Source organism: Schistocerca nitens, chromosome 11, assembly GCF_023898315.1.
Source record: "Schistocerca nitens isolate TAMUIC-IGC-003100 chromosome 11, iqSchNite1.1, whole genome shotgun sequence".
NCBI classification, from domain to species: domain Eukaryota; kingdom Metazoa; phylum Arthropoda; class Insecta; order Orthoptera; family Acrididae; genus Schistocerca; species Schistocerca nitens.
Genome location: NC_064624.1, coordinates 137,624,085 through 137,644,422, shown reverse-complemented (window position 1 = coordinate 137,644,422; position 20,338 = coordinate 137,624,085). Strand labels below are relative to the sequence as shown.

General features: G+C 47.4%; 1 protein-coding gene across 1 annotated transcript in view; it reads right to left on the bottom strand.

The window, feature by feature from the left end:
- LOC126213241 (uncharacterized) overlaps positions 1–20,338 on the bottom strand; it is a 131,879-nt gene that overhangs the window by 37,568 nt on the left and 73,973 nt on the right. The window contains exon 6 of the mRNA XM_049940901.1: positions 4,166–4,297. Within this exon, the coding sequence (XP_049796858.1) occupies positions 4,166–4,297 (132 nt within the window). The remainder of the gene's footprint in view (positions 1–4,165; positions 4,298–20,338) is intronic.

Here is a 20,338-nt window from a genome sequence, read left to right as displayed (position 1 = left end):
TATTCGTCGTGGCATCCACAAGTTCATCTGTTGGTCCAGATCTCCCACTCCTCAATGGCGATTTGGCGGAGATCCCTCAGAGTGGTTGGTGCGTCACGTCGTCCATAAACAGCCCTTTTCAATCTATCCCAGGCATGTTCGATAGGGATCATGTCTGGAGAACATGCTGGCCGCTCTAGTCGAGCTATGTCGTTATCCTGAAGGAAGCCATTCACAAGATGTGGACGATGGGTGCGCGAATTGTGGTCCCGGTACCTCTTATACCCAGTAGCACGTCCTCTTGCATTGGTGCATGCCTGTATTCCTCGTGGTATACTGTCCACAAGTTCATCTGTTGGTCCATATCTCCCATTCCTCAGTGGCGATTTGGCGGAGATCCCTCAGAGTGGTTGGTGCATCACGTCGTCCATAAACAGCCCTTTTCAATCTATCCCAGGCATGTTCGATAGGGATCATGTCTGGAGAACATGCTGGCCGCTCTAGTCGAGCTAACTCGTTATCCTGAAGGAAGCCATTCACAAGATGTGGACGATGGGTGCGCGAATTGTGGTCCATGAAGACGAATGCCTCGCCAACATGTTGCCAATACGGTCGCACTGTCCATCGGAGGATAGCATTAACGTATCGTGCAGCCTTTACGGTGCCTTCCACGATCCCCAGCAGCGTACGTCGGCCCTATATAATGCCACCCGAAAACAGCAGGGAATCCACAACCACAGGTGGAAACACAAGCGGCCAAAGACACTGCTAGCTAGGGCATAACCACCTATGGTAAACTAACATACGCAAACAGCGACAAACGTCGGTAAGCCCCTGCATATCAGCAACACTGACTGGCAACTACCAGCTGCTATTAGAGCCGACCAACAGGACACAGCAGGGACACCGACGAGCTCGCCCACAGACGCACGAACAATCTGCCAACACTCCCTCACACTGTGCCTCCGGTATATGACCTATCGGACACAAGACCGATAACAAACCTAACTGTTGCAGGTTGCAGGACGCTGAACGAGGACTCTGTACCAGCACCCAGCGCCAGCCGCCGAGCAGCACAAACGCACAACGTCAAGGTATCGACCTGCATGATACCCACTACTAACAAAGCCTATCCTTGCACAACCTATCGCAGGCAGCAAGACAACCGCTGCTGCTCTTGCCGCCCGACCTTTCGCAGAGGTTTTTTTTCCCTTGGCTCTTGCTTTGGCACTTTTTTTCCTCTGCCCTTCAAACCGCTACCCTTCGTCAGATTTCGACCAATCTATCTCCAGATGAGCGCGTATTAATGGTTAATCCTAACCAGACGTACGCAAACATCGCAGTACACACATCCTGCGACACCTCACTTTAGTGAATACTAACCCTTATGCAGAGATGGCAGTAGACCTTTTGCGTTGGCCATCATACCGGTGTGGGCGTGGAGGGGCTCCACCTCTATTTAAAAAAAAAAGAAAAGAAAAAAAAAAAGAAACACAGGGAATCTCCACCTTGCTGCTCTCGTTGGACAGTGTGTCTGAGGCGTTCAGCCTGACAGGGGTTGCCTCCAAATATGTCTCCGATGATCATCTGATTGAAAGCAGATGCGACACTCATCGGTGAAGAGAATGTGGTGCCAATCCTGCGCAGCCCATTCTGCACGTTGTTGGGCCCATCTGTACCGCGCTGCATGGTGTCGTGGTTGCAAAGATGCACCTCGCCATGGACGTCGGGAGTGAAGTTCCGCATCATGCAGCTTATTGCACACACTTTTTGTCGTAACACGATGTCCTGTGGCTGCACGAAAAGCATTATTCAACATGGTGGCGTTGCTGTCAGGGTTCCTCCGAGCCATAATCCGTATATAGCGGTCATCCACTGCAGTAATATCCATTGGGTGGCCTGAGCTACGCATGTCATCAACAGTTCCTGTCTCTCTGTATCTCCTCCATGTCTGAACAACATCGCTTTGGTTCACTCCGAGATGCCTGAACACTTCCCTTGTTGAGAGCCCTTCCTGGCACAAAGTAACAAAAAAATGGCTCTGAGCACTATGGGACTTAACATCTGTGGGCATCAGTCCCCTAGAACTTAGAACTACTTAAACCTAACTAACCTAAGAACATCACACACATCCATGCCCGAGGCATGATTCGAACCTGCGACCGTAGCAGTCGCGTGGTTGCTGACTGAGCACAAAGTAACAATCCGGACGCAATCAAACAGCGCTATTGACTACCTAGGCGTGGTTGAAATACAGACAACATGAGCAGTGTACCTCCTTCCTGGTGGAATGATTGGAACTGATCGGCTGTCGGACCTCCACTGTGTAATAGGCGCTGCTCGTGCATGGTTGTTTACATCTTTGGATGGGTTTAGTGAGGGACTGTGTCTGTGAAGCAATATCCACAGTCAATGTCTGTCCTCAGGTGTTCAGGGAACTGGGGTGTTGCAAATCTTTTTTTGATGTGTGTATTATACACTCCTGGAAATGGAAAAAAGAACACATTGACACCGGTGTGTCAGACCCACCATACTTGCCCCGGACACTGCGAGAGGGCTGTACAAGCAATGATCACACGCACGGCACAGCGGACACACCAGGAACCGCGGTGTTGGCCGTCGAATGGCGCTAGCTGCGCAGCATTTGTGCACCGCCGCCGTCAGTGTCAGTGGCATACGGAGCTCCATCGCAGTCTTTAACACTGGTAGCATGCCGCGACAGCGTGGACATGAACCGTATGTGCAGTTGACGGACTTTGAGCGAGGGCGTATAGTGGGCATGCGGGAGGCCAGGTGGACGTACCGCCGAATTGCTCAACACGTGGGGCGTGAGGTCTCCACAGTACATCGATGTTGTCGCCAGTGGTCGGCGGAAGGTGCACGTGCCCGTCGACCTGGGACCGGACCGCAGCGACGCACGGATGCACGCCAAGACCGTAGGATCCTACGCAGTGCCGTAGGGGACCGCACCGCCACTTCCCAGCAAATTAGGGACACTGTTGCTCCTGGGGTATCGGCGAGGACCATTCGCAACCGTCTCCATGAAGCTGGGCTACGGTCCCGCACACCGTTAGGCCGTCTTCCGCTCACGCCCCAACATCGTGCAGCCCGCCTCCAGTGGTGTCGCGACAGGCGTGAATGGAGGGACGAATGGAGACGTGTCGTCTTCAGCGACGAGAGTCGCTTCTGCCTTGGTGCCAATGATGGTCGTATGCGTGTTTGGCGCCGTGCAGGTGAGCGCCACAATCAGGACTGCATACGACCGAGGCACACAGGGCCAACACCCGGCATCATGGTGTGGGGAGCCGTACACCACTGGTGATCGTCGAGGGGACACTGAATAGTGCACGGTACATCCAAACCGTCATCGAACCCATCGTTCTACCATTCCTAGACCGGCAAGGGAACTTGCTGTTCCAACAGGACAATGCACGTCCGCATGTATCCCGTGCCACCCAACGTGCTCTAGAAGGTGTAAGTCAACTACCCTGGCCAGCAAGATCTCCGGATCTGTCCCCCATTGAGCATGTTTGGGACTGGATGAAGCGTCGTCTCACGCGGTCTGCACGTCCAGCACGAACGCTGGTCCAACTGAGGCGCCAGGTGGAAATGGCATGGCAAGCCGTTCCACAGGACTACATCCAGCATCTCTACGATCGTCTCCATTGGAAAATAGCAGCCTGCATTGCTGCGAAAGGTGGATATACACTGTACTAGTGCCGACATTGTGCATGCTCTGTTGCCTGTGTCTATGTGCCTGTGGTTCTGTCAGTGTGATCATGTGATGTATCTGACCCCAGGAATGTGTCAATAAAGTTTCCCCTTCCTGGGACAATGAATTCACGGTGTTCTTATTTCAATTTCCAGGAGTGTATCTCGTAAAAGTACGTATAATAATTAATTTTCGTTTTATTACAAAACACTGAAATGCCTGGTATGAACAGGTGAAACACGTTTGGTAAAAACAAAAGGTCACATGCAGAAAGATAGATTGGTTCCTATTTACGTGATAAACATAACTAAAGTAGAAACTTAGTAAAAACAGCTTCAACAGTATTATCTCTAAGCGAATTGCTCATGAGATCGTACACTGGATCATACTACAGTGCTGATGGGGCTCCTTCAGACTGGGGTCTGTGTAACACGGGGGATAAGAGACAGGATGGGGTGACTCGGTTCCCCTCACCTCGCAGTAGCCGGCCGCCCGCCGACACACCTCCTTCAGCTCCTCCGGCGCCGGGTGCCACGGCTGGGGTCCCGCGTTCGTCAGGAGACCCATCGAGGGTCCAGAAGCGCTGATCACTCCGACGCCGCGCTCCTGAGGAAGGCAAGGAGAAAAGCAGGCCAAGTGGTCGGTCGGGATCTCACTTCACAACCAAAGTTATACAGTACTGGCCATTAAAACTGCTACACCAAGAAGAAATGCAGATGACAAACGGGTATTCATTGGACAAATATATTATACTAGAACTGACATGTGATTACATTTTCGCGCAATTTGGGTGCATAGATCCTTAGAAATCAGTAGCCAGAACAACCACCTCTGGCCGTAATAACGGCTTTGATACACCTGGGCATTGAGTCAGACAGAGCGGGGATGGCGTGTACAGGTACACCTGCCCATGCAGCTTCAACACGATACCACAGTTCATCAAGAGTAGTGTCTGACGTATTGTGACGAGCCAGTTGCTCGGCCACCATTGACCAGACGTTTTCAGTTGGTGAGAGATCTGCAGAATGTGCTGGCCAGGGCAGCAGTCGAACATTTTCTGTATCCAGAAAGGCCCGTACAGGACCTGCAACGTGCGGTCGTGCATTATCCTGCTGAAATGTGGAGCCACAAGTAGCAACACATCTGAAATGTAACGTCCACTGTTCAAAGGGCCGTCAATGCGAACAAGAGGTGACCGAGACGTGTAACCCCATACCATCACGCCGGGTGATACGCCAGTAAGGCGATGACGAATACACGCTTCCAATGTGCGTTCACTGCGATGTCGCCAAAAACGGATGCGACCATCCTGATGCTCTAAACAGAACCTGGGTTCATCCAAAATAATGACGTTTTGCCATTTGTGCACCCAGGTTCGTCGTCGAGTACACCATCACAGGCGTTCCTTTCTGTGATGCAGCGTCAAGGGTAACTGCAGCCACGGTCTCCGAGCTGATAGTCCATGCTGGTGCAAACGTCGTCGAACTGTTCCTACAGATGGTTGTTGTCTTGCAAACGTCCCCATCTGTTGACACATGGATGGAGACGTGGCTGCGCGATCCGTTACAGCCATGCTGATAAGATGCCTGTCATCTCGACTGCTAGTGATACGAGGCCGTTGGGATCCAGCACGGCGTTCCGTATTACCCTCCTGAACCCACCGATTCCATATTCTGCAAACAGTCATTGGATCTCGACCACCGCGAGCAGCAATGTCGCGATACGATAAACCGCAATCGCGATAGGCTACAATCCGACCTTTATCAAAGCCGGAAACGTGATGGTACGCATTTCTCCTCCTCACACGAGGCATCACAACAACGTTTCACCAGGCAATGCTGGTCAACTGCTGTTTGTGTATGAGAAATTGGTTGAAACTTTCCTCATGTCAGCACGTTTTATTTGTCGCCACCGGTGTCAACCTTCTGTCAATGCTCTGAAAAGCTAATCATTTGCATATCACAGCATCTTTATTCCTGTCGGTTAAATTTCGCGTCTATAGCACGTCATCTTCGTGGTGTAGCAATTGTAATGGCCAGTAGTGTATGTACATATACACCTCCGTAGGCTTGAAGACAGCATACGATGCTGTTGACTGGCAATTCTTGTTCATCATCTTAGAACAACAGAGACTTGACGCAAATCCACTACGACCTATCAAACAAACACTGGAAGTTAAATTCACAGCTGAAATCTCTGATGCCTTCGTGACCAAAACTGTGAGTACGCAGAGGCGACTGATTATCCCCATTGTGAAGTTTGGAAGGTAGGAGACGAGGTAGTGGCGGAATGAAAACTGTGAGGACGGACCGTGCGTCGTGCTTGGGTAGCTCGGCGAAAGGCAAAGGTCTCGAGTTCGAGTCTCCTACCAGCACACGGTTTTAATCTGCCAGGAAGTTTCATATTAGCCCACACTGCAGTACAGGGTGAAAATTTCGTTCTGGAAGTACCATTGTTCAGTGCAGTCCAAGACAAAATAACGAGGGAGTGAGAAAAAGAACTGAAAATGTACAGATAATGGGAAGCAACACAACTAGGAAGAGCCCGACAGGAAGAGCCCTTTTTGCAGACAGCTGAGCCATACTCTCAAACCAAACAATTAGAAATGTGAATGTGGTGTCTGTCCTTGTGGACATGTTCAAAAGAACACTGTATATACAGTGTGGTCCATCTGCAGTTTTGGATGAGATTATCTCGAAAACTATACATCAGGCAAAAATAGTGGGCACGACAAGTTCGTAAGCTCAAAGGGGGGATATCAAATGATACTACAAGTACCGCCAGCCCCCGCTCCCATGGGGGGGCGAGGGGCATCATTTAAATCTTAAATGGAAACCCCCAGATTCGGATTCTCCATGAAAAAGCAATCAAGTTTTGTCTGAAACATTTTTTAAACCACTGACAGAAAAATTAAAATTGAGGAAGAGGTCCGATTTATTTACAATGATCCGAGAAGGGCGCATCAAATCGATACAAAATGTGCACCAATTCTTTCATTATGCCAAATTAAGCAATTTTTGTACAAAATGTATCCTACCCGCCACAATTTTTGATGGAAGGAGGCGGAATGGTATTAAAATCGCCTTGGGGAACTCTTCACAATTGCGTTACTCACCCGACTGTGGCGCTACCGTGGCAAAATTGCGAACTATGGCTCAGTATAAAGCTCGGTGTAATGCGATCAGACGTCCTGGAATCTATCCTCACCCGACGCATCCACCAGCATCTCCGCCAGCACCGCCTCCTTCCCGTTACCCAGTGTGGCTTTCGGCCGTCCTTCACCTCACTCATCTCCTTTCCGAACAGCTTAATTCCCGTCGCTCCGCAATCTTCCTCTCCCTGGACCTCGCACGTGCATATGACCGCGTATGGCATTCCGGTCTCCTCTTCAAGCTCCAAACCTTCGCCCTTCCCATTAACTACGTCCGTCTGATCGGCTTCTTTCTCTCCCGCCGTCCTTCCTATGTCACCATCCATAACACCGATTCCTACACCTTTTTCCCCTCTGCCGGTGTGCCCCAAGGCTCCGTCCTCTCCCCCCTTCTGTACCTTTTGTACACGGCGGACATGCCGCCGCCGTCGCCCCCCGTCCACCTTCTCCAATTTGCCGATGACACCGCCTTCCTTGCCCTTGCCCCCACCCTGCAGCGCTCCCAACACCTTCTCCAATCCCATCTTGACCGGTTCACCGCTTGGTGCAACCAGTGGTTGCTCAAGGTCAATCCTTCCAAAACCCAGGCGATCATTGTAGGCAAAACCACTCCTTCCTTCCGCCTCCTTGATTTCTACATCACCATCTATGGCCGTCCTATCGCCCTCACTCCCACCCTTAAGTACCTTGGCGTCACCCTCGACCGTCGCCTCTCCTGGACTCCCCACCTCCGGACAATCCAAGCCAAGGCACGCTCCCGACTCAGTCTCCTCAAGCTCCTCTCCGGCCGTACGTGGGGTCTGGACCCCTCCACCATCCTCCACACCTATAAATCCCTCATCCGCCCTATCCTTTGTTATGCCCATCCGGCTTGGATCTCCGCCTCCCCTACCTTTTATAAATCCCTCCAAATCCTTGAACGCCGTGCTCTCCGCCTCGCCTATCGCATCCGTCTCCCCTCCCCTACGCGGATCCTGTATGATCTCATCCCCTTCCCCCACCTCCTCCTTTTCCTTGAAAGGATACGGATCCTGTACACCTCCCGTAAACTCGATCCTCCTCACCTGCTCGTCTCCCCGATCCTCTCCCACCCCCGCCTGCTGCCGCGCCTGTATGCCCATGTCCCACCCGGTCTCCATCTCTCCACCCTCCTTACCCTCTCCCAAGGTGGCTTCCGCCAGCTCCCCCTCCCTGATGATGTCCTCCTCCCCTCCATCTACCCCTCCTATCAACTTTGACCCTGCCCCCCCACTTCCAATGTCCTTTCCTTTAGGCACCCTCCCTCCCTTCTCTTTCCTTTTCCCCCGTCCCCTCCCTCCAGCCTCTTCCCCCGGGCTTCCCCTCCCCCTTCCCCCCTCCCCCTCTCTCCCGTGCCCCTGGCATTGCTCTGCTCTGCTCTCCCCTCTCCCTCTCCCCCTCCCCTTCCTCCTCCTCCTCTCTTGGCAGGTCCCCGGACTCGCACATGCTCAGTGAACATTCGCGCGCCGGAGATCATCGCCATCAGTGTCTCGTGTGTGTGCCTTCGCCTGTTTTAGTGTTCTTTCGTCGACACGCCTCATCTGTTCACGTGTGCCGTCGCCGTCGTCCGTCTTCTGTGCGCCGTGTCAACGAGTGTTAGTGTATTTTCGTCCAGCGTGAACGGCTTCGTGTTTATTGTTTTTGTATCTACATTTTTTGCCCGCCATTTTTTTGTATTGTCTGTGTCACCTATATATCGTATTATTGTACCCCTTAAGGTTGAAGAGCAGCGTATTATGCTGCTGCCAGCCCGCCTTGTATGAGGTGCTTAAAATTACAATAAAGAAAAAAAAAAAAAAAAAAAGATCAGACGTCACTTCACTTTCAGATTGTGGGCCGTAAACATCAACTGAGGAAAGTAAATTATTCTTTAGCGAAACATGGCTCACTATCCTCCTACAGAGATTGTTGATATGATGTTAATTTTAGGTGAATGGCACAACAGTTACGCTGCAGCTGCGCAATTGTATGCGGATCGTTTCCGAAACAGACGTCCAAGCGGAAACATTATCCGAAATTGCTCTCAACGAGCTCGAAATGGATACATGCGCCGTCCACCTCGTCGTCGCGAATACAATGAAAATGACGCTCTTATCGTTACCGTTCTTGCCCGTGTTCAACTGGATCCCGAAATTACTAGTCGTGCGATTCAGAGACAAACTGGAGTACCGAAATCAACTGTTTTGAGGATTTTGAAGGCACATAAATATCATGCGTATCATATCACACTGACTCAGGCATTAACGCCAAAAGATATGCAAATACGCGTGCATTTCTGCCAATGGGCCTCGGAAATTATAAGAAGTGAAAATGATGTTTTTAGATACGTTATGTTCACCAATGAAGCCACATCCAAAAACAATGGCGAATTAAATCGTCATGATTGGTCCTCTGACAATTCACACTGGCACAGACTCATTGACAATCATCGCAAATGGTCGTTCATGGTCTGGTGTGGAATTTTAAACGCTTACTTGATAGGACTGTATTTTTTTGACCGAAATGTAACTGGGGAATCTTATTTACAACTTCTCCGCGATGATTTGTTGGAAGATGTGATTTACAAATCAGGCAACGAATGTGGTTCCAACAGGACGGAGTAGCTCCCCATTATACTAAAAATGTGCGGAATGATTTAAATTTGCGATACCCTGGTCTGTGGATAGGACGCGGCGGACCAATTCACTGACCTCCACGTTCACCAGACCTAACATCTCCTGATTTTTTTCTTGCGGGGTTTTTTAAAAAACATTGTTTGTGAGAGACAGCCCACAACCCGAAACGATATGGAGCAACGCATTCGAGAACGTGTGCAGCAATCACGGGATGTGCTGCTCAAAACTGTGGACAACTGCCACAGACGATTGACTTTCTGCATTGAAGCAAATGGGGATAATTATGAACAATCTCTTAGTGGCTAATTTCATTAATTAAGCATCCCAGATTGTGAGAGGTAAGGGGATTCACGCTAATGAAGCACCCCATGGGAACATCATTCTACTATGTCCATGCCGTTGTTCCTGGGCGACGGTAAAAGTAAAATACAGTACATTTTGTGGTGTCACCGCCAGACACCATACTTGCTAGGTGGTAGCCTTTAAATCGGCCGCGGTCCGTTGCTATACGTCGGACCCGCGTGTCGCCACTGTTAGTGATATCAGACCGAGCGCCACCACACGGCAGGTCTAGAGAGACGTACTAGCACTCGCCCCTGTTGTACAGACGACTTTGCCAGAAGGGGATCACTGACTACATACGCTCTCATTTGCCGAGACGATAGTTAGCATAGCCATCAGCTACGTCATTTGCTACGACCTAGCAAGGCGCTATTAACATTGGTTATTTATCTTGTCATGCCTGTACCGACAGACCGATGTTCTACAAATGTGGATTAAAGTTAAGTATTACAAGATTTTCGTACTTAATTGCAATTCTCAAGACATTGTCCTGTTCCAGACCTCACGCCAGTCTGCGTGTATTTAAACGCGTGCATTTCGGCCTCCTCTAGAAACGGTGTTGGCACTTTTGCCAACACTTCACATTTTGTACAAAAATAGCTTAATTTGGTATAACGAAAGAACTGGTGCACATTTTCTATCCATTTGATGCGTCTTTCTTGGATAATTCTTAATAAATCAGAGTTCTTCCCCCATCTTACTTTTTTCGCGATTTCAGCGCCATCTGTCAATTAAAAAAATGTTTCAGACAATACTGGATTACTTTTTTTATGGAGAATCGGAAACTGCAATAAAAATGGGTGTTTCCATTTAAGATGTAAAAGTTGCCCCCCACTCCACCCAAGGGGGCGGGGGCTGGAGGTCTCGTGCAGTATCTCCCTTTGAGCTTACGAACTTGTCTTATCCACTATTTTTACCCGCTGTATAGTTTTCGAGATAATCTCATCCGAAACTTTAGATGGACCACCCTGTATAATTAAGATTAGACTAAGAAACTTCCTGGCAGATTAAAATTGTGTGCCCGACCGAGACTCGAAGTCGGGACCTTTGCCTTTCGGGGGCAAGTGCTCTACCATCTGAGCTACCGAAGCACGACTCACGCGCAGTACTCACAGCTTTACTTCTGCCAGTATCTCGTCTCCTACCTTCCAAACTTTACAGAAGTTCTCCTGCGAACCTTGCAGAACTAGCACTCCCGAAAGAAAGGATATAGCGGAGACATGGCTTAGCCACAGCCTGGGGGATGTTTCCAGAATGAGATTTTCACTCTGCAGCGTGAGTACCGGGCGTGAGTCGTGCTTCGGTAGCTCAGATGGTAGAGCACTTGCCCGCGAAAGGCAAAGGTCCCGAGTTCGAGTCTCGGTCGGGCACACAGTTTTAATCTGCCAGGAAGTTTCATATCAGCGCACACTCCACTGCAGAGTGAAAACCTCATTCTGGAAACATCCCCCAGGCTGTGGCTAAGCCATGTCTCCGCTATATCCTTTCTTTCAGGAGTGCTAGTTCTGCAAGGTTCGCAGGAGAGCTTCTGTAAAGTTTGGAAGGTAGGAGACGAGATACTGGCAGAAGTAAAGCTGTGAGTACCGGGCGTGAGTCGTGCTTCGGTAGCTCAGATGGTAGAGCACTTGCCCGCGAAAGGCAAAGGTCCCGAGTTCGAGTCTCGGTTGGGCACACAGTTTTAATCTGCCAGGAAGTTTCATATCAGCGCACACTCCGCTGCAGAGTGAAAATCTCATTCTGGAAACATCCCCCAGGCTGTGGCTAAGCCATGTCTCCGCTATATCCTTTCTTTCAGGAGTGCTAGTTCTGCAAGGTTCGCAGGAGAGCTTCTGTAAAGTTTGGAAGGTAGGAGACGAGATACTGGCAGAAGTAAAGCTGTGAGTACCGGGCGTGAGTCGTGCTTCGGTAGCTCAGATGGTAGAGCACTTGCCCGCGAAAGGCAAAGGTCCCGAGTTCGAGTCTCGGTCGGGCACACAGTTTTAATCTGCCAGGAAGTTTCATATCAGCGCACACTCCGCTGCAGAGTGAAAATCTCATTCTGGAGTCAAGATTAGACTACTCAATGATCCCTTCAGTGCAGATGCACAGCACACTCGAACACTTACGGGAAACGGCGAAACGCAGTGAGTAATGAGGATAATGGGCAAGGGGCACTGCAGCAGTAGTGTGTCGGTAAGTTGACAGTCCAGGACTGACAGGAGGCGTGCTAGGGTAATACATGCTGTTACCATGGCCACTGTGTCTGGATCGCTTAGTGTTCAGCGTGTACAGTCAGAGAGTTAGCTGCCCTCTGTAATACAAAAAACTTAGTTACTGGCTCAACGATGAATTTGAACTAGCGTCATGTGATGTCCACTCCGAACAAACACAGCGAACAAAATGAGATAAAAAAGAAGAAAAGTGGTCAGAGCATCTATCTAGTGAGCGGGATACCTGGGTTCGAATCACGACCCAGCACTAGTTTTTAACTTCCCCCTTGATGTAAGTCAATGCCCACTAGCACCTAAATATCATTAATTACTTTGCGTCTTGAAACAGAAGTACTAAAAGAATGCACAGAAGTTGGCCTGCAAACCTCTTTCCAGAAGTCTCGGTTCTTTTACTCACAATTAAAGATACAAAAATTAGACTCAAAATACAAGATGAACCGAGTTACACATTTCAAATATCTAGGTCAAATCCTCGAAACCACTGCAGGTGAGAAGATACAGAAGACTCGACAACACAAAATGAAGAAATCGTACAGCGAGGTACAGGACATATGACAGCACTCCGTCTACAGGCCACAAGTGGCTCATTGGGACCATCTGACCCCCGCGTCAGCCTCAGTTGAGGATGCAGACAGGATGGGCAGTTGGTCAGCACACCGCTCTCCCGGTCGTTATGATGGTTTTCTTTCACCGCTACTATTCGGTCGAGTAGCTCCTCACTTGCCATCACGAGGCTGAGTGCACCCCGAAAAATGGCAACAGCGCATGGCGGCTGGATGGTCACCCATCCAAGTGCCGGCCACGCCCGACAGCGCTTAACTTCGGTGATCTAACGGGAACCGGTGTATCCACTGCTGCAAGGCTATTGCGTAGATACAGGACACATAATAAGAAATTCATGCCCAGTAACTCAAACGTTAGACACTACAACACAGTAACTAGGCCTTAAATACTGTATGCAAACGAGACATTAACAGTTCATATGAAAAATTGATACAGAAATGCTGAAGGAATAAAGCAAAATAGTGAGAAAAATCCTCAACCCAAAGCTGACAGAGGAGATGAACAAATAAGTCTCTACGAAAATCGCAAAGGAGATGTCAAACCTATCGGCAGATGTCAGACAAAAAAGATCCAAATTCTATGGACACATCAGCAGTAATCACCAACAGAATTCTGACATACATACAAGGAGATAAGCCAACAACACTACGGGTCACACAAATCAAACTTGACCTAGAGGAATCACATAATGATCCAACAGAAACTCAAGAGGTAAATATCTTCGGATAAAAGATACACAAGTGTATTGGGAAGTCAGAGTAGGGACACCTGAAGAAACCAGAGGCACAGCGGACACAAGATACAGACAGGAAACATGAAAGTTCAGGAAGAAAGCCTTGCATAATTGTACAGCATCTCGAACCAACTAATAATAATAATAATAATAACAATAATACAAGGGTCACTCCAAAAGAATTGCACACAATTTTTTTTAAATCCATCTTTTATTCTACATGTTTGAAAGTTTTACAGTGTGTAGATACATCCTTCAGGAACAATATTTTCCTTTCTTAACATAATTTCCATCCCTCTCAACTGCCTTACGCCATCTTGGAACCAGCGCCTGTATACCCGCACGGTAAAATTCTGGACCGACCTGTTGGAGCCACTGTTTGGCAGCGTGCACAAGGGAGTCATCATCTTCAAACCTTGTTCCACGAAGAGAATCTTTCAGTTTCTTAAAGAGATGGTAGTCACATGGAGCCAGGTCAGGACCGTAAGGCGGGTGTTTCAGTGCTCTCCATCCGAGGTTTGTGATCACTTCCACGGTTTTTTGACTGACATGTGGTCGACAGCAAAACATCCTGCTTTTGCCGATGTGGTCGAATACGACTCAGTCGAGCCTGAAGTTTCTTCAGTGTCGTCACATATACATCGGAATGTATGGTGGTTTTACTTGGCACGATGTCCAGAAGCAAGAGTCCTTCGGAATCGAAAAACACCATAGCCATAACTTTTCCAGCAGAAGGTGTGGTTTTGAATTTTTTTTCTTGGGTGAATTTGCATGATGCCACTCCATTGATTGCTTCTTCGTCTCTGGTGAAAAATGATGGAACCACGTTTCATCACCTGTCACAGTTCTTCCAAGAAATTCATCTCCACCATTCTCGTACTGTTCCAAAAGTTCGCTGCATACCGTTATTCTTGTTTCTTTGTGAGCCACTGTTCACATCCTGGGAACCCACCTGGCACAAACCTTTTTTAACGCCAACACTTTCAGTATTCTGCAAACACTTCCTTCCACTATCCGAACGTAGCATGACAATTGGTTCAATGTGATGCGTCTGTCAGCAGTCACCAATTCGTTAACACTCTGCACATTGTCTGGAGTGTGTGCAGTACGAGGCCTGCCGCTGCGAGGACAATCCTCAATATCGCCGTGCCCGCTTTCGTCACGTAACCTGCTCGCCCACTGACTAACTGTACTGCGATCGACAGCAGCATCTCCGTACACCTTTTTCAACGTCTTGTGGGTGTTTCCCACTGTCTCGTTTTCACAGCACAGGAATTCTATGACAGCACGTTGCTTCTGACGAGCGTCAAGTGTAGCAGCCATCTTGAAGACATGCTGTGACGGCGCCACTCACGGGAACAGGTTGAACTAAGTTTGAATAAAAGCGGGAAGGATGTGTCTACACACTGCAAAACTATCATACATGCAGAATGAAAACTGTATTTTTACAAAAATAGTGTGCATTTCTTTTGGAGTGACCCTCGTAATAATAATAACTCACATATTTCACCACAGACATATGGAGGTCAGAAAAATTGCCAGACTACTGGAAATGTGCACTGACCCATCCTGTGCAGAAAAAGGGTAACCCCACAGATGTGAACCATTACAGGGGCGTCTCACTAATACAAGTGACAGACGAGGTATTCTCACAAGGGAACCTCCCCATCGCACCCCCCTCAGATTTAGTTATAAGTTGGCACAGTGTATAGGCCTTGATAAACTGAACATAGATCAATTGAGAAAACAGGAAGAAGTTGTGTGGAACTGTGAAAAAATAAGCAAAATATACAAACTGAGTAGTCCATGCCCCACATAGGCAACATCATGGACATCATGAGCTCTGGAGTGCCGTGGTCCCGTGGTAGCGTGAGCAGCTGTGGAATGAGAGGTCCTTAGTTCAAGTCTTCCCTCGAGTGAAAATTTTACTTTCTTCATTTTTGCATAGTTATTATCTGTCCGTTCGTTCATTGACGTCTCTGTTCACTGTAATAAGTTTAGTGTCTGTGTTTTGCGACCGCATCGCAAAACCGTGCGATTAGTAGACGAAAGGACGTGCCTCTCCAATGGGAACCGAAAACATTTGATCGCAAGGTCATAGGTCAACCGATTCCTCCACAGGAAAACACATCTGATATATTCTATACGACACTGGTGACGGCATGTGCGTCACATGACAGGAATGTGTTGTCGACCCACCTAACTTGTACACTTGGCGAATGGGTAAAAAGATTCTTCTACCTTGCCCGATTTAGGTTTTCTTGTGGATGTGATAATCACTCCCAGAAAAGTGATGAAAACATAAGAGTTTGTCACATAAACTGAAAATAAAAAATTAAACTTTTCACTCGATGGAAGATTCGAACCTACGACCTATCGTTCCGCAGCTGCTCACGTTACCACGAGACCACGGCGGTCCTGCGTTTCCAATGTCCTTGATATTGCATATCTTCCCATGAACTACTCAGTTTGTATATTTTGCTTATTTTTTCACAGTTCCACACAACTTCTTCCAGTTTTCTCAATTGATCTGTGTTCAGTTTTTCAATGCCTATCCACTGTGCCTTAACTAAATCTGAGGGGGGTGCGATGGGGAGGTTCCCTTGTCAGCATGCCTACTCCAAAGGACACGGAACCAACCGGAACACAAGATCGGCGAGTACCAGGTGGGCTTCCACCCTGGTTGCTCCCGTGCAGAGCAAATCTTCAATCCGGAGACTACCCCATAAATCAAAGCCCTCGGGAACAGCCCAATCATATGCACCTTCGTTGACTTCACGAAGGCATCTGACTCCGTCGATTGCCAGTCATTGTCCAACATTCTAGATGAAAAAGGTTTGGACGGCAAGACACTGCGACTGATCAAACAGATACTGACAGACACGGCATCTAAGGTGAAGTTCAAGGGGGAAATCTCCAAACCCTTAGAGATCAAGACAGGCGCTCGCCAAAGTGACGGACTCTCACCGCTCCTCTTCCAGCTACTGCTGAACAAGGTCATCGGGAAATGGCAGAAAGAGCTGCAAATACAAGGCCATTGGAAGCCAGTGCGACTTGGATGACCGAAGGACAAGCTGGAGGTCGGCTGACTAGCCTTCAAAAATGGTTCAAATGGCTCTGAGCACTATGGGACTTAACTTCTGAGATCATCAGTCCCCTAGAACTCAGAACTACTTAAACCTAACTAACCTAAGGACATCACACACATCCATGACCGAGGCAGGAGTCGAACCTGCGACCGTAGCAGTCGCGCGGTTCCGGACTGAAGCGCCTTATACAACACACAAGGTGTATACAACAAGAAATGTCTGTCCACCTGCACCTACAACACTGTAATCAAACCTGAGGTGCAATACGCCAGTGGAACACTGATGTTACATACAAAGGCCGACTCTGAGAACATTCTCACACAGGAAAGAAAATTCATTAGGAGAATTATTGGACCAAAACTCATGGACGAAGGATATAGGCTTCACTCCAGAGACACCACACAACATTTCTTCAACATCGCAGCGGACATTAGAAAGAGGCGACTAAAATTTTATGAACACATCAGCAGACTTCCACAGACTAGACTCACCAACAGGTACATCCAGGGAGTCAAGACCACTACACAAAACTGATCTGGAAAGAGCTCACATAGATTCAGCGGACGTCATGGCCAAAGGCGTCTATACAGAGTGGTCCATTGATTGTGACCAGGCCAAATATCTCGCGAAATAAGAGTCAAACGAAAAAACAACACAGAACGAAACTTGTCTTGCTTGAAGGGGGAAACCAGATGGCGGTATGGTTGGCCAGCTACATGGCGCTGCCATAGGTCAAACGGATATCAACAGCTTTTTTAAAAATAGGAACCCCCATTTTTATTACATATTTGTGTAGTACGTAAAGAAATATGAATGTTTTAGTTGGACCACTTTTTTCGCTTTGTGATAGTTGTTGTGGTCTTCAGTCCTGAGACTGGTTTGATGCAGCTCTCCATGCTACTCTATCCTGTGCAAGTTCTTCATCTCCCAGTACCTACTGCAACCTACATCCTTCTGAATCTGCTTAGTGTATTCATCTGTTGGTCTCCCTCTACGATTTTTACCCTCCACGCTGCCCTCCAATACTAAATTGGTGATCCCTTGATGCCTCAGAACATGTCCTACCAACCGATCCCTTCTTCTGGTCAAGTTGTGCCACAAACTTCTCTTCTCCCCAATCCTATTACCTCCTCATTAGTTATGTGATCTACCCATCTAATCTTCAGCATTCTTCTGTAGCACCACATTTCGAAAGCTTCTATTCTCTTCCTGTCCAAACTATTTAGCGTCCATGTTTCACTTCCATACATCGCTACACTCCATACAAATACTTTCAGAAATGACTTCCTGACACTTAAATCTATACTCGATGTTAACAAATTTCTCTTCTTCAGAAACGCTTTCCTTGCCATTGCCAGTCTACATTTTATATCCTCTCTACTTCGACCATCATCAGTTATTTTGCTCCCCAAATAGCAAAACTCCTTTACTACTTTAAGTGTCTCATTTCCTAATCTAATACCCTCAACATCACCCGACTTAATTCGACTACATTCCATTATCCTCGTTTTGTTTTTGTTGATGTTCATCTTATATCCTCCCTTCAAGACACCATCCATTCCGTTCAACTGCTCTTCCAAGTCCTTTGCTGTCTCTGACAGAATTACAATGTCATCGGCGAACCTCAAAGTTTTTATTTCTTCTCCATGGATTTTAATACCTACTCCGAATTTTTCTTTTGTTTCCTTTACTGCTTGCTCAATATACTGATTGAATAACATCAGGGAGAGGCTACAACCCTGTCTTACTCCCTTCCCAACCACTGCTTCCCTTTCATGTCCCTCGACTCTTATAACTGCAATCTGGTTTCTGTACAAATTGTAAATAGCCTTTCGCTCCCTGTATTTTACCCCTGCCACCTTTAGAATTTGAAAGAGAGTATTCCAGTCAACATTGTCAAAAGCTTTCTCTAAGTCTACAAATGCTAGAAACGTAGGTTTGCCTTTCCTTAATCTTTCTTCTAAGATAAGTCGTAAGGTCAGTATTGCCTCACGTGTTTCAGTATTTCTACGGAATCCAAACTGATCTTCCCCGAGGTCGGCTTCTACTAGTTTTTCCATTCGTCTGTAAAGAATTCGTGTTAGTATTTTGCAGCTGTGGCTTATTAAACTGATTGTTCAGTAATTCCCACATCTGTCAACACCTGCTTTCTTTGGGATTGGAATTATTATATTCTTCTTGAAGTCTGAGGGTATTTCGCCTGTTTCATACATCTTGCTCACCAGATGGTACAGTTTTGTCAGGACTGGCTCTCCCAAGGCCGTCAGTAGTTCTAATGGAATGTTGTCTACTCCGGGGGCCTTGTTTCGACTCTGGTCTTTCAGTGCTCTGTCAAACTCTTCACGCAGTATCGTATCTCCCATTTCATCTTCATCTACATCCCCTTCCATTTCCATAATACTGCCCTCAAGTACATCGCCCTTGTATAAACCCTCTATATACTCCTTCCACCTTTCTGCTTTCCCTTCTTTGCTTAGAACTGGGTTTCCATCTGAGCTCTTGATGTTCATACAAGTGGTTCTCTTATCTCCAAAGGTCTCTTTAATTCTCCTGTAGGCAGTATCTATCTTACCTCTAGTGAGACCCGCCTCTACATCCTTACATTTGTCCTCTAGCCATCCCTGCTTAGCCATTTTGCACTTCCTGTCGATCTCATTTTTGAGACGTTTGTATTCCTTTTTGCCTGCTTCATTTACTGCATTTTTATATTTTCTCCTTTCATCAATTAAATTCAATATTTCTTCTGTTACCCAAGGATTTCTACTAGCCCTCGCCTTTTTACCTACTTGATCCTCTGCTGCCTTCACTACTTCATCCCTCAAAGCTACCCATTCTTCTTCTACTGTATTTCTTTCCCCCATTCCTGTCAATTGTTCCCTTATGCTCTCCATGAAACTCTGTACAACCTCTGGTTCTTTCAGTTTATACAGGTCCCATCTCCTTAAGTTCCCACCTTTTTGCAGTTTCTTCAGTTTTAATCTACAGGTCATAACCAATAGATTGTGGTCAGAGTCCATATCTGCCCCTGGAAATGTCTTACAATTTAAAACCTGGTTCCTAAATCTCTGTCTTACCATTATATAATCTATCTGATACCTTTTAGTATCTCCAGGGTTCTTCCATGTATACAACCTTCTATCATGATTCTTAAACCAAGTGTTAGCTATGATTAAGTTGTGCTCTGTGCAAAATTCTACCAGGCGGCTTCCTCTTTCATTTCTTAGCCCCAATCCATATTCACCTACTATGTTTCCTTCTCTCCCTTTTCCTACACTCGAATTCCAGTCACCCATGACTATTAAATTTTCGTCTCCCTTCACTATCTGAATAATTTCTTTTATTTCATCATACATTTCTTCAATTTCTTCGTCATCTGCAGAGCTAGTTGGCATATAAACTTGTACTACTGTAGTAGGTGTTGGCTTCGTATCTATCTTGGCCACAATAATGCGTTCACTAAGCTGTTTGTAGTAGCTTACCCGCATTCCTATTTTCCTATTCATTATTAAACCTACTCCTGCATTACCCCTATTTGACTTTGTGTTTATAACCCCGTAGTCACCTGACCAGAAGTCTTGTTCCTCCTGTCACCGAACTCCACTAATTCCCACTATATCTAACTTTAACCTATCCATTTCTCTTTTCAAATTTTCTAACCTACCTGCCCGATTAAGGGACCTGACATTCCACGCTCCGATCCGTAGAACGCCAGTTTTCTTTCTCCTGATAACGACATCCTCTTGAGTAGTCCCCGCCCGGAGATCCGAATGGGGGACTATTTTACCTCCGGAATATTTTACCCAAGAGGACGCCATCATCATTTAATCATACAGTAAAGCTGCATGCCCTCGGGAAAAATTACGGCCGTAGTTTCCCCTTGCTTTCAGCCGTTCGCAGTACCAGCACAGCAAGGCTGTTTTGGTTA